Consider the following 14,305-nt stretch of genomic DNA (forward strand, 5'->3'; position numbering starts at 1 on the left):
CCTTCATTTTTTCCTTTTTTTCTTTTCTTTTTTTTTCCTTTTTTTTTTACATCGACATACGGATAATAAAACAAAAACTAGTGGTTCTTCAAAAAAGTTATTTTCATGTATAACAATAGTAAACATGGGGGATTTCATCACAAGAAATCCAGCAGAAACAAGGTTGTGTGGTAGTGCAGAAAAGAATGAATGCAAAAACTTCTCTGGGAACACTAGCGAGACAAACGAGGGCGACGTGGAGATTCTCCCAACACAAACCACAACGAGACAGAGATATGACGAGATAAAAAAACTCCACAGAGGAAGAGCGGGCGACGATGATGTTTCGCTTCTTTCCAGAGTAGAAAGGACTCTTACGATGAGGTGATGAGGTGTGGAGTGCAGGGTTGGGGGGTGAAGGGGCACCTGAACACGTTTGTCCTCTGCCGCCAACGCTGCTTTTTTCTCCCCCACTCCCATCTCTCGGATCGCCGTCACTCCATCCAGTCTCCTTCGTCAAACTCTGACTCGTCTTCGGAGTCTGAGTACTCCACGGCGATGCGGCGAGACAGGATGGTGGCCACGTCGTTGCCAACGCGCTCGTGCTTAGCCTCTTGCTCTCGCTGCTCCTCCACTTTCCGCAGCTGTATGCCTGCAGCGGGAAGAAGTGGTTAACAGGCTTTAGTTTTAGATGATCTCATTTCAACTGTTTGTCAGACAAAACAATATTATTCAATTGACCATCATAGACAAGTAAGAAAATCAGCAAACATTCAAATTAGAAAAGTGGGAATAAGTAACATTTTGGCACCTTTGTTTCGAAAAGTACTTTTTTGACGCTCAGTCAATTATCAATCATTTCTGCGAGTTATCTGTCCACCAACTAACTTCAGATTCTGATATAATTTTACAGATCTGATGCCTAAATAAAAGTTTGCCATTTGAAAAGCAAATAAAATCCACACTTCCTCCCAAACGTGAGCATATGCTTTGTCCGGAGAAATCATGACTCTTCACTGCATGCTGGGGAAGTTCTCAAACATCTCTGGGAACACATGACCCACCTTTTCTAATGGCTTCCAACAGGACGCTGCGTGCATCGCTGATGGGTGGCAGATTGGCTGGATGGTGCCTCTTGGCGCCCACATCGTGGATGGTGTGGGGCGGCGGGGAGGCCATGGCTCCTGCTGAGGGGAACACCGGCACAGGTGGTGGGCCTGACAGGCAGGGCGAGGAGCTCCGGGCTCCAGGAAGGGGCAGAGGGGGAGGCGGCGGGGGAGGAGGCAGGATGGTCCCGTCCGACTGGGTGCCCAAACCCATGGGCTGGCCCCTGTCCAGGACCTGTTGGAGACGAGCCGGCGAGGAGGAGTGGAGTGGAGGCGCGACGGGTGGGGGAGCTGGGTGGAGCACCCCTGGGGCGATCTGGAGAGGAGCAGGGGGAGGCGGGATGGCTGGAGGCTGCTGCTGGACTGGCAGAGGAGGAATGGGAGGAGGAGGGGTGCCCCGCATGCCTGTGGAGGGTAAGGGGGGAGGTGGAGGAGGGAGAGGGGGAGGCGGTGGAGGAGGAGTGTTGGAGTTGAGGCCTGCTGTCCGGGCTGGAGACTGGGGTCTGCTGTCGGAAAAACCTGAACTGGAACTGGAGGGAAGAGGAGAGACAAAGAAAGAAAAGGAGGTCAAGACGGAGAATTGGAGAACTGAAAATGAAATAGTGTGAACTTGTGTTTCCTTATGCATCTGACACTGGGACCAACCCCCTCTACACTGTGGGAGAAGAAAGTGTTCATTTCCATCTCTCTCTTCTACATGGATCATCAGATAGCGAGGATACTGACTCTCTGCCTGAAACACCGGCTCAATCTTTTAGCAAGTTACGTATGTAGCCGGCAAGTGAATATCACACAAGCCAACTGGAAACAGTCTCTGGTGCCATTTTCAACAAAAACACAGAGTTAACATTAGCTTAGCTGACTGTTGACTGTATAAAAGAAACGAACGTGGCTTCAGGATCTGAAAAGTGAAGCCAATGCTCGAGTGCCTTAAAACTGCATTCTTTCTAATGGCCAGCAGGGGGCGACTCTACTGGTTGTTCAAAGATGTCTGGTTCATTTATTACCTCAGTAAACTCTTTCCTAATGAGTTAATTGTCTCAGTCGTTAGTTTCAAGTCTTCAATACACTGTGATGTTGATTTAGTAAATTATGGTCCCATTTAGAGTAAAATAGACAATAAAGCAGGGTAAGCTTTAGGGCAGGACCACCTTGTGACTGACCAATCAGAGGCAGTCTTCGTGGAACAAACATCACTTCTGGCTCCACGAAACCAATTAAGCCAATCTTTAAGCTTCAAAATGGCTTTCCACAAACCTATTGGTGAGGGCACAGTAGCTATGTGCACATCTTATAGACAGTCTATTCAGCTGACACAATCTGCCAGCAACAGTTGTCATTCAGACAACAAAATCCATGATTGGTGGACAGACACACGGAGCCTGCTTTTGTGAATCTGTTGAGATTAAGCAACCATTGTTTTAAAAATTGTACCACTGCTATCATTTCAAACATGAGCTGTGCTAAAATGGAAAGCCTGACAAGCGTGGCAACAGTACGGTTTGTTGTAGCAACAGTAACTAAGGAGGACGGGACATAGTGAACTAGTCAAAGTCTATTTTCCAGAGTTTTGTTCAACAAAAAGAAAAAGTGCTACGTTACTGGCTCTTAAGAGAAACTGTTTCTTTTCAGTGGATAAATGTTTGCTGCACACTTTGAATTTCATGTTAATAAAAACTACGTACTCATACACACAGCTTTTAGAAATTACATGGTCAGATTTAGGTTTAGATGTTTGGACAGAGTGATGGTGACCCTGTGGGAGCTCCTTAACTCCCCCACCAGCACTTACACAACACTGGAAATCACAATATAACATTGAATGTCCACCTGAGTGTCAGTATGTTGAATTAGAGGATAAAAACTGTAAGCGAGCAGAAAGCACAGAGCATCTACACCCTACTATAACTCTTACATGAAAGCCTGAATGTTATCACTCTCGGCCATTAACTTATGCTGAAGCTATGTGGGTGGATCGAGCTATTAACCAGGATGTTGCAACACAAAGACCAATCTGTTCGCAATCAATTTTCTTCCTATGGAGAAAATTGCTGCTGACAAAAAGCGCATGGAGAGAATGGGGAGGAAAATAATGTGTGAGTATTTCCTCCAAGCACACTTGATCCTACTGTATCTGTGCCAATATCCACTTAATGTGCCACATTAAATGTTAGGATGGGGTACAGTGAGAAAATTAGGTATGGAATACAATGATGGTAACAGCAAAACACCAGAACCAAAAGGTCATGAAAAGACTGAGAAGTAGAAGGAGATAAAAGTAGACTAAGATGGGGGATGGACAGAGTCTGTGAATAAAAGAAGACGACGGCTGCAAGGACTTCTGCAAAAATCAATGAGACATTTCTCGGGTGCTGCTGCTACAGCCTTAATCATTCCCTCTGATCTCTCCATCCCTTCAAACAGTGACATATGCGGCAAAAGTGCGCAGCAGAAAAACAACCCATAATACGCTCAGTGGCCTTAAAGCATTATTGATCGCGGCGTTCTCCGAGCCTTGTCCTTTTTTCCTTCAGCTGTGGTCCACAAAACCTCCCTCCACCCATCCATCCATCCAGCACTTCACTCATGCCTTCCTCTGCGTCTTTCTGCTGAGCTCTAACAGAGTGAAAAATCCTCTCAGAGAATAAATGCTCACAAAAAATAAAAGTAATGGAATGTCACTCACTATGACCGCCTGATTCATAAAAGAAAAGAAATGAAGATAAGAAAAACAAACCACAGAGATGAGGATTGGAATTTTATGTGTGTGTGCTTGTGACTCAGACACAAGGTGAGCTAGTAATCTCAGACGCTTCGTCATGCTTGAACTTTTTCAGTCTGGCAAGTTGAAAAATCGGCGCTATAACAACTCTCTGGCAAGCAAGAATTACTAAAAGTGTCCGAGGGAAAATAAAAGTGAGCGTTACGTGTTGTCTCCTGTCCCACCTGATCACAGAGGGTGGCTTGATCTCTCCCAGTGGGTGCATGAGAGGTGGAGGTGGTGGAGGGTCGTGGGGCCGCGAATACATTCTGTCCCCGGTGCGGTTCAGCAGCTCGTTCATCTGGCTGTAGGGCAGCGCCGCCAGCGAGAAGGGTCCGTCCAAATGTTCCATGTACAAGGGAGCCCTGAGCAGAGAGAGGTTTTCATTTCCCCACTTGTCCTTAACTCACATTTCGCTTGGTTCTCCTTTCAATTTCCCTTACAGGTTTTTGTTTTTTAGGTCATATTCAATTGTAATGTCAATACCTTACAATCTTACCTGTACCAGTTATCTTTCCTGTCAGAACTATAATGTAGTGGGGATGTTAAGGATTGACTGTGTAACCAACAATAAGAATTTTGACTGATAAATATGCATCAGTTAACAGTTAAAAACATTAGTGTCGCTTATAGAGCTTGTAGAAAGAATACAATCAATATAAAGCAGCTAAAGTACAGTGTTAATTAACACATGAGTTAAATTAACAAGTGCAAGTATACAAACAACATGGGCTGAATCCCACACCTGGTCAAATGTTGTGGGTCAGGTTCAGAGAGGATCTGTGTGCCTCAGAAAACGCAGAGCGCCGCTCTGATTCTCCATAAGTACACGGGACATTCCTCCACTGGGAGGGGACGTTTTTTCTCACGCTACCCCTGGTCCTTCACCTTTTAGCGCAAATTCAGGAGGAGGGTTTAGCAGTTACTCTGGTGGCTCCAGACTGCACTAGTGCGCCATGGTCTCCGATAGCGATACAGCCGCTGTTGGGGAAACCATTGCAACTCCCGCGGCACATTGACGCGCTCTCCCAGCCGCCCCCGAACACAGCGAAATGGTCCACATTTTAGCTCTGGTGTGTGGAGGGGAGCATAGATCCTCTATGTCATGTGTCCATTGAAGTCGTACAATAATTACCACTGTACTTTTGCTGCTACATATTCTTTGTATACTTTGTACAAGCTCTCTAAACAACGTTAATGTTTTTTAACTGTTAGTTGATAGTATTCATCAGTCAAAATTCTCATAGTTGGTTAACAGTTGATTCTTAATATCCCTATAACGTAACACAACAATAGACATTCTGACTACTGCTCATGGTCACACAGAATAGGCCCATGGCTCCCAACTGTTTTACCTTATGGTCCCTTGTCAAAGAGCCAAAGTGTCCTGCACATTGCTGATAGCTTGTTCTCACTTTATTTACAACGTTTCATCTTCTGCAGGTAAAGTTCATTCACATTCATCGTGAATTTTTCTCACCAGTCCAAAACACTTTCTGCCAACCATGCAATGTGTGCACTACAGAGGAGCATTTCCAAAGAATAACTTTCCTACATTCATTTGACTGATGCTTAAAGGCTTGAAGAGGTAGAGCATCCAGTAAAAGCAAAGATGTAAAAAAAAAAAAAAAGTAATTAAAAAGTGAGAATGATTTTGTTCATCAGAGCTGTGCTCTAATCCTGCAAATCATCTTACAAGATGATTTACCCCGAGACTGGGAACTATTAATGATACACACAACAACAATGCTGATACTGTGTCAATAAGGTGATGGATGTAAATGTTCATGGCAATTATACAGAGGCAGTCTGAACGTTAACCTGCATACTGGTTACTGGTCAACTTAAAATTAAAAATAGTGTTTAAAAATAAGCATCCATCTAACCTAAAATTAGACAAACCTAAAAAACAGATGGGAGGCAATTAGGAAACTAAACAAGCGTGAAACATGTTGATGTTCATTTTTGAGAACACTGAACAATTAGAGGTAACCTGATGTGTTTCTTGGAGCATCTGAGATAGATACAGAAAGCAGCATCAGATGTGGCTGCATCAAACGGCACTTTGACACAGGTCGGGACTAAAAATTATTTTATGATGGATTAAGTCACTCCTTGACAATTACAGTTAATCTGTCTCTTTTTTAAATGGCTTACATCAATGTACATGTGCCTCAACTCCAAAAAGAGTTGAGATGTTTTGTCCACACTGCTGGGTGAGTCCGTCCGTCATAGACTCTGTGGTGGTTTGGTCATAACGTGAAGCAGAATGCATTCACAACCATCTGTGTGTGCCGACACTGAGGTATCGATTTACTTGAAGTCCGTCCTTGTCGATTCTCGGAGAAAAGATTTTATGTCAGCTATTCATGGCGGACAAACCAATAACACTGACCACCAGGGAAACTTTCGAATGAGAATGAGTGGCATTGGAGCTTCGACCCATCATGAGTGTAATCACGACTGTGAGGGGTCTTAATCATCACCGTTGTAGCTCTTTTTCAAGAACTCATCCTCTGTGAAGAGGGAACATTTCGTTTTTGTAGATCGAGTGATTCACATCCTGTTTGTCCAATCAGCTTTTGTCAAGCTCATTGATATGGTTTGAAACAGAAGTTATACATGCTGTATTTCCATGATTACCAGGTTGCATGTGCACATCATTTAACACAGACTCAGATACACTGGCGGCTTCGGCCCGTTGCTGCGATCCCTCAACGTCACCGCCATATTGGACCTTCCAAGACTGGCATGTAAATATACCAGTAAACAGGGGAGTTGCATCTCCTTTGGATAAAAAACGCTATAATGTTTACATTTCTCTTTCAAGGACGCGTTTTTATATTTAAGACTTTTTTTTCTGCTGCAGACAAGGATCCTACAAGCTTGTATTCAAAAAAAAGATTAAATTGAATCGGTTGAGAAATGTAAATGTTATAGTGCTTTTTAACTCCTGACAACCTTTTAAAACCTAGTGGATTTTCCTGAATTAAGAAATTATACTTGTAAGTGTAAGTAGTAAGTAGGCCTGAATGTTTGTCTCTACCTGTTGTCCTGGTAACCTGCAGATCCGTTGGCTTCTCTGTGTTTGTCTTCAGGTATGTCTTGGGCGAGCTCTGCACCCAGTGCCAGTTTCTGCCACTCCTTTTTACGATCGTGGGGCGCCCGCGGTATCTTCTCTGGCTCCTGTGGACGGTCTATCGCCTTCAGCTGTGGTAGGGAGGGTGGTAGGGAGGGTGACAAGGAGGGTGACAAGAGGGTTGGGGCGGGGTGGTGGTGATGGTGTGGGAAGAAGTGGTTAGAGGGAAAGGACAGATGTGGGAGATGGAGGACGAACCCACAAGAGATGGTTTGTGGATGGAGAAAAACAGTGGCAGGAGACAAGGAGATAAAAGATAACAGGTTAGCTTCTGTTGAAGACATTTCATTTGTAATCTTATGAGATAAAAAACAAGCAAAACAGTGACTGCCTGCTACAAACTATCACAACAGGCAACGGTGAGATTTGCAGTCAGAGATTTGTAAGTAAAAAGAAATACATGAGAAAAAGAAGCATTTTATGGCTGTTCAGACACACCCACACACAATCAGATTCAAAAATTAAACATGGATCTAAGTTGTTCCCTCTGGTCATTTACATCTTTTTTGTTTAACTGTACATGTGCCACATACACATCCATACACCAAAGCCTCCCACTTAAACAATTCACCTTCATTTTACATAGCAGCTATTCAATATGTCTCTGTGCGATTTCTTATACTAGGTGATGACTAGGAATTAACTCAGTGAAGAGACAAACACACAGACGGTTTAGAAAACACAGTCGCACAAGCTTGGGAACAGGGAGAGCTCACTGACTGACTGGAACCAAGTCAAATTATTACACAAGTATATATTTTTACTGAAGCATGGAACTCAGATAGAAGAGACAATTTGGAAAGGTTTTTCAATATTTTTTACATAGGCCTATTGACAAACAGTCAGTCGGTGACAACACACTCCCCATCTCCCAGACTTCAGTGTGACTAACTTTCAACACACACAGGTTGGAAAGAAACTGAGCAGCGAGCTGCTGTAGCAGAAATCACACACAGTGGTTTGAAATAATCGCTGTATTTTCACATACCTGCCCTGGAAGGTCTAAGTACCTATAGACCTGATCATACATGCGGGGGTCCTGCAACTATAAGAACAAAAACAAAAACCACAAGAGAAGCACCAGGGGTGAGCGGAGGGGCGTTTAAAAAAAAAAAAAAAAAAACACGGCACAGGATTGAGCACAACGCCACTGTACACAGTCAACGGGGACAAAAACAGAGTGGGAGGCGAGAGAAGGTGGGACAAAAGGGAAAGTGGGGAAAAGAAAAGTGCTGTTAAACAGAAAATGACAACGTGTGCAGCTCAGGGGACGTCACAATGCAGACAGGACGCAGCAGCACACAGTCCAGTGCAAACACACACACGCACACACACAGGGAAATCCAGAGCAGAGCTTCGGCACAAACAGAAAGAAGACTGAGGCAGAAAGAGAGAGATCTCACTGGAATGGAAGGACAAACTACAAAGGTGTGTTTCTACACGTGGGGAAAGACTTTTTAAACCGACAACAACAGCTCATGCTGAAGAATAACATGCAAAACAAACACACGCGCATGCTTGAGTCAACTCAAAATAATACGTAACACGTTAAAGCAGATGAACACCGAGATGAAGAAGGGAGCATTTCACAGTTCAGCTGTAATACTGACATGCATAAAAAGCACTTTCTCAGTCAGTTTAGTTATCGTGAGCCACTCTATGCATTCATATTAGCAGAAGCCATTCAATTGAAAACACAATTTCTACCTCTTATAGGCAAATACTTTAAGCATAAAGGCTGGTGTTATTCTATATTTTTCTTCCCGTCAACAAATTCCATGAAAAGACTAAAACCTACAATGTATTTAGCGATATTTTCTGACTCCTCTAGTCTGTCTGTGGCCCTCGGCTTTCATAGCGAAGATTTAGATCTACAGACCGGCCACAAATTTATGGTTTCATTTATTAAAAGGGACTAAATAGTTTTCTAAGACAGCTGGGCAGGGTGCATTTTAACACTTTGGCAAACTTCACTCAAGAGTGCAAGAGGAAGCAGTCTCTCTGTTGGGGACTATTTTCAGCTGCGCATTACTCTGAAAAGTTATAATATTCCATCTGTTGTTACAACGATTGCACGGTAAACAATAGAAAGTTCTTTTACGCCAGGGCTCAAGTGCTGGAGTGATTACAGCAGGTGTGAGTGGGATGGATTTAAACAATGAAGGAGCATGTTACCCTGTGCACCTTTTGTTTTACGAAACTTGTTATGCGTTATGTGTCAGTAGGATCAGTTCATTGTTGGTTTTGGCCTTTTCATGGGATTTGTTGATACCAAGAAAAAAAACAGAATATTTCTAGACACATCCTTTAAGTGTTAGTCATTATAAAAATCAAGGTGTTAAGCGCGCTGTAGTACAGTATGGGTGAAATTCAACATATTATACAAACTACCTTCATACAAACACATAACATTTCACCCTGTTCTGAGGAATCAAACCATTATTATTATTATTATTACAATCCTATTTGTAGAAGTACAGACACCGTGCAGTTTGTTTGTGTGTGTGTGTGGTAGAGTATAATTTCCCCTAGAAGTGGTTCAAGGCAAGGTTAAAAAAAATAAAAAAGACCCTCTGAAAGATAATTTCCAACTTGCGACACTGGGACTCTGCATTAAAACCAAGACTAATCGATTTCTTTTATGTCACTTAAATCCTCCAGGGTGGCCTATCCTGCTTCTAGTGTGTGTGTGTGTGTGTGTGGGTGTGTGTGTGCGTGTGTGTGTGCATGCTAGGTTTTCAAATGAAACGTGCTGGCTGACAGGCGGCTGATTCAACACCACGTGGGTGGTGGACAGCATCTCCTCTGGTTTGGCTAAGTGATGTTGATTTTGCCTGGCCACTGCTGCGGCCGGGCTGCTGAGAGCGAGCATGGGAATAAATCCTAATGGTAATCCACATTGATTAGGTTCTGATTCATCATGGCCCATTACCCCTGATGAAGCACTGGCTGAGGGGAAGCCTCTGCGCTCAAACACACACAAACACACACACACAGTCAGACAACTGACCTCCTCCCACTCTGCTTGAGCACATCTATATATCTGGACTGACAAACTGAATATTATTTATTCCAAACACACGAGACAGCAATGCATCCTGACAACAGTGTCTGCTGAGGCTGAAGGAGCTGCATCAGAAGGTCAAATATTTTAACTTAATGTCCTCTGCCGCTTTCCAAACTGAGCCGAGACTCTAAAATCCAGCTGCACTTTCTCGGAGATTAGTTTTAGTCTGTGGAACCTCTGACTTCCTGAAAGGTTTGCAGTTATCGTGTCTTGGCAATATTTAAAGAGGCACCCCAGAGCACATCTGCCAAAAATAAGTGAGCATACTGCAATACTACTCAGGGCTTTTATTGTGGGATTTTGGTTTTTTTAATATTAGGATGAGCAGTGCAAGGAGGACAGGGGGTAGGACACATAAAAGGGCAAAAAAAAAAAAGAAACACAGACAAAGAGCCAGAATCAAACACATAACGCCACCCGACGACCATCTGTCCCACAGAGAGCATCACAGAGTGAGTTTTAACGCAACAACGTTAATGAGGAAACAGTCGAGAAAAAAGCAGAGTAAACACAGGAAAGAGGTACACCGTGTTTGTACATGAAAGAAAATGAGAAACGGTGCATCCGTGTGTGTGTGTGTGTGTGTGTGTGTGATATTATAAATGAAGCTAATTTAAGAGGCTGTGCGCCTCTGCTAGGTCGTCATCCTTCATCTGAATGCACTGGTGCTGGCAGAGGAAGTGCCGCTATGTAAGCACTGAGTGTGTGTGATGCAGCAGTTATAGATTTATGTTACACACAGAACGCATTCTCCCGGTGTACCTGTATGTGTCTGCATGTGTGTGTGAACGTTCGATGCGACAGACTCAGCAGAATTGCAGCCATGTTACTGGGTAAATAACCCCCAAAGGGAGGCCCGCGGAGGCGCACGGCCAGTGGACCACCCTGCTGCTGACAATAACACAAACCCCTCACACAATACACACCCTACCACTGCTGCTGATCTATTGGATTTGCGTTATACAGACTTTTACAGTAATCAAAGTAATCAAATTATTGTGCAACTAAAGAAATAAATGAACTGAGTGTGCAGCCACACTCAATATCCTGATATTCTGGATCATCATGTAGCCTCGTGGCAATATCAAATATACCTGTCAAGCAAGACTATAATCAAAATCAGCATGTGAATGCATAACGTGGCTGATACTTTAATTATCAGAAAAGCAAAAGTGGATCTGCAGCTGTTATGGCTTCATATCTGTAACAAAGAGGAAGACGTATCTGCTAAAACGTGTGTCAGAAAGTGTTAATTGGAATACTAAACCAACCCAGCAAGGCAAAGAAAGATTAAACAGAAATGTGCAGTTAACTCAGAACCACAATCACCTTGCAAATGAACTCTGTTAGTCTTGCGGTTAGTGAGGGGTCTACTCCATGGCCGTGGCCCAAGTTTCTTACTGTCATCATATCCTTTCCTACCTCATAGATACTAAAGTGTAAACTGACATGCAGGCAGGTCTGGCCAAAACACATTGCAAACGGCGTTTAAAGCATTTGACTGTCACTGACATTTGGTATTCTAAACGTGACCAGCCAGTTCATTTCAAGTGTGGATGAGACTAAACACACAAACAAATTAATGAGTGAATAAATGATTAAACAATAAAACCAACAAACTTCAATGATGGCTGGTGTATTCACTTGCAGTTTGCGATATGTTCTGGTCCCAACTGTCTGCATGTGTGATTCTCTTCTTCAGAGTAAAGATACAGCCAATGAGAACTTCAAAAGGCTTTTTCTTTTATTTTTCACTGCCAACCAGTTTAGCTTCAGTTGGAATTGCATCTGTAGTGATGTATCAGTATCAGTACTTCATTACTTGTAATTATGAGATCATCTTCAACATCCACCTCAAAATCAGGACTGGGAAACTCTTTTCTGAATCAGCAATTATGTTTCAAATTCAGTTTTTGCACAATTACAGAGTACTACCTAACTAGGGTAAAAGGCCAGGATAAAAACTACTTTAACCAGGGATCAAATTTAGTTCAACAACCTTCTCCCTTTTTTGGAGGATGACTGATAAAACACATACAGTCTCAAGGATTCCTAGTGGAGTAGAACCAGGATGCAGTCAGGGCAGGTAAATACTGGAGGGTTGTTAGTAACGGGGAGGAGGTGGGGAGCTCGCTTGTTCAGAGCAAACCAGAGTGGGAGTGAGGGAGGGCTGCAGGCTACCGCATGGGGAGCAGATGCTCTGGCGGAGGGCAGAAGGGGGGCAAAGGGAGAAAGTCTTACCTCTGGGGGAGTGAGGAAGGGAGGAGGGGTTTCAGAGAGGACTCTTATGAGACCATTGGGGCACACAAGATAGGGCATTTCCTGCTGCACAGAGTTGGACAGAGTTAGACCAGGACTCAGAAAAGAGAATGTAAAGCAACGGTTGAGAGGAACAGAGAGAGAAAGAGAGAACCTTAAGCAGCATTTCACTGGCGCTGTCCTATTATCCACTGAAAGTTCACAAAATATCACACACATGCTCAGAGGCCTTTATGTGGCTTAAAACAGCCAACAGTATCACATACTCTGAATGTGAAAGCTGTCTTAATTATCCATACTGTAATTGGTAAAAGTTTTCCATCTTTCTCCAGTTAATTTCTTTTAATGCAAGTCAGTCTCAACAAGCCAAGTCCACATACAGTGGGGCAAAAAAGTATTTAGTCAGCCACCAATTGTGCAAGTTCTCCCACTTAAAAAGATGAGAGAGGCCTGTAATTTTCATCATAGGTACACTTCAACTATGAGAGACAGAATGGGGGGAAATAATCCAGGAAATCAAATTGTAGGATTTTTAATGAATTAATTGGTAAATTCCTCGGTAAAATAAGTATTTGGTCACCTACAAACAAGCAAGATTTCTGGCTCTCACAGACCTGTAATTTCTTCTTTAAGAGGCTCCTCTGTCCTCCACTCGTTACCTGTATTAATGGCACCTGTTTGAACTCGTTATCAGTATAAAAGACACCTGTCCACAACCTCAAACAGTCACACTCCAAACTCCACTATGGCCAAGACCAAAGAGCTGTCAAAGGACACCAGAAACAAAATTGTAGACCTGCACCAGGCTGGGAAGACTGAATCTGCAATAGGTAAGCAGCTTGGTGTGAAGAAATCAACTGTGGGAGCAATTATTAGAAAATGGAAAACATACAAGACCACTGATAATCTCCCTCAATCTGGGGCTCCACGCAAGATCTCACCCCGTGGGGTCAAAATGATCACAAGAACGGTGAGCAAAAATCCCAGAACCACACGGGGGGACCTAGTGAATGACCTGCAGAGAGCTGGGACCAAAGTAGCAAAGGCTACCATCAGTAACACACTACGCCGCCAGGGACTCAAATCCTGCAGTGCCAGATGTGTCCCCCTGCTTAAGCCAGTACATGTCCAGGCCCATCTGAAGTTTGCTAGAGAGCATTTGGATGATCCAGAAGAGGATTGGGAGAATGTCATATGGTCAGATGAAACCAAAATAGAACTTTTTGGTAAAAACTCAACTTGTCGTGTTTGGAGGAGAAAGAATGCTGAGTTGCATCCAAAGAACACCATACCTACTGTGAAGCATGGGGGTGGAAACATCATGCTTTGGGGCTGTTTTTCTGCAAAGGGACCAGGACGACTGATCCGTGTAAAGGAAAGAATGAATGGGGCCATGTATCGTGAGATTTTGAGTGAAAACCTCCTTCCATCAGCAAGGGCATTGAAGATGAAACGTGGCTGGGTCTTTCAGCATGACAATGATCCCAAACACACCGCCCGGGCAACGAAGGAGTGGCTTCGTAAGAAGCATTTCAAGGTCCTGGAGTGGCCTAGCCAGTCTCCAGATCTCAACCCCATAGAAAATCTTTGGAGGGAGTTGAAAGTCCGTGTTGCCCAGCAACAGCCCCAAAACATCACTGCTCTAGAGGAGATCTGCATGGAGGAATGGGCCAATATACCAGCAACAGTGTGTGAAAACCTTGTGAAGACTTACAGAAAACGTTTGACCTCTGTCATTGCCAACAAAGGGTATATAACAAAGTATTGAGATGAACTTTTGTTATTGACCAAATACTTATATTCCACCATAATTTGCAAATAAATTCTTTAAAAATCAGACAATGTGATTTTCTGGATTTTTCATCATTCTGTCTCTCATAGTTGAAGTGTACCTATGATGAAAATTACAGGCCTCTCTCATCTTTTTAAGTGGGAGAACTTGCACAATTGGTGGCTGACTAAATACTTTTTTGCCCCACTGTATATACAGCTGC

At 43.4% G+C, this 14,305-nt stretch overlaps 1 protein-coding gene across 1 annotated transcript in view; it reads right to left on the minus strand.

Moving 5' to 3' along the window:
* The window catches only part of wasf1 (WASP family member 1), a 58,586-nt gene continuing 44,281 nt past the window's right edge, over nt 1–14,305 (minus strand). The window contains exons 6-10 of the mRNA XM_070848911.1: nt 7,974–8,030; nt 6,893–7,056; nt 4,032–4,211; nt 1,044–1,615; nt 1–631 (exon numbers count right to left, since the gene is read on the minus strand). Of these exons, the coding sequence (XP_070705012.1) occupies nt 474–631; nt 1,044–1,615; nt 4,032–4,211; nt 6,893–7,056; nt 7,974–8,030 (1,131 nt within the window). The 3' untranslated portion in view covers nt 1–473. The remainder of the gene's footprint in view (nt 632–1,043; nt 1,616–4,031; nt 4,212–6,892; nt 7,057–7,973; nt 8,031–14,305) is intronic.

This window comes from Pempheris klunzingeri, chromosome 18 (assembly GCF_042242105.1).
Source record: "Pempheris klunzingeri isolate RE-2024b chromosome 18, fPemKlu1.hap1, whole genome shotgun sequence".
Taxonomy (NCBI): Eukaryota; Metazoa; Chordata; class Actinopteri; order Acropomatiformes; family Pempheridae; genus Pempheris; species Pempheris klunzingeri.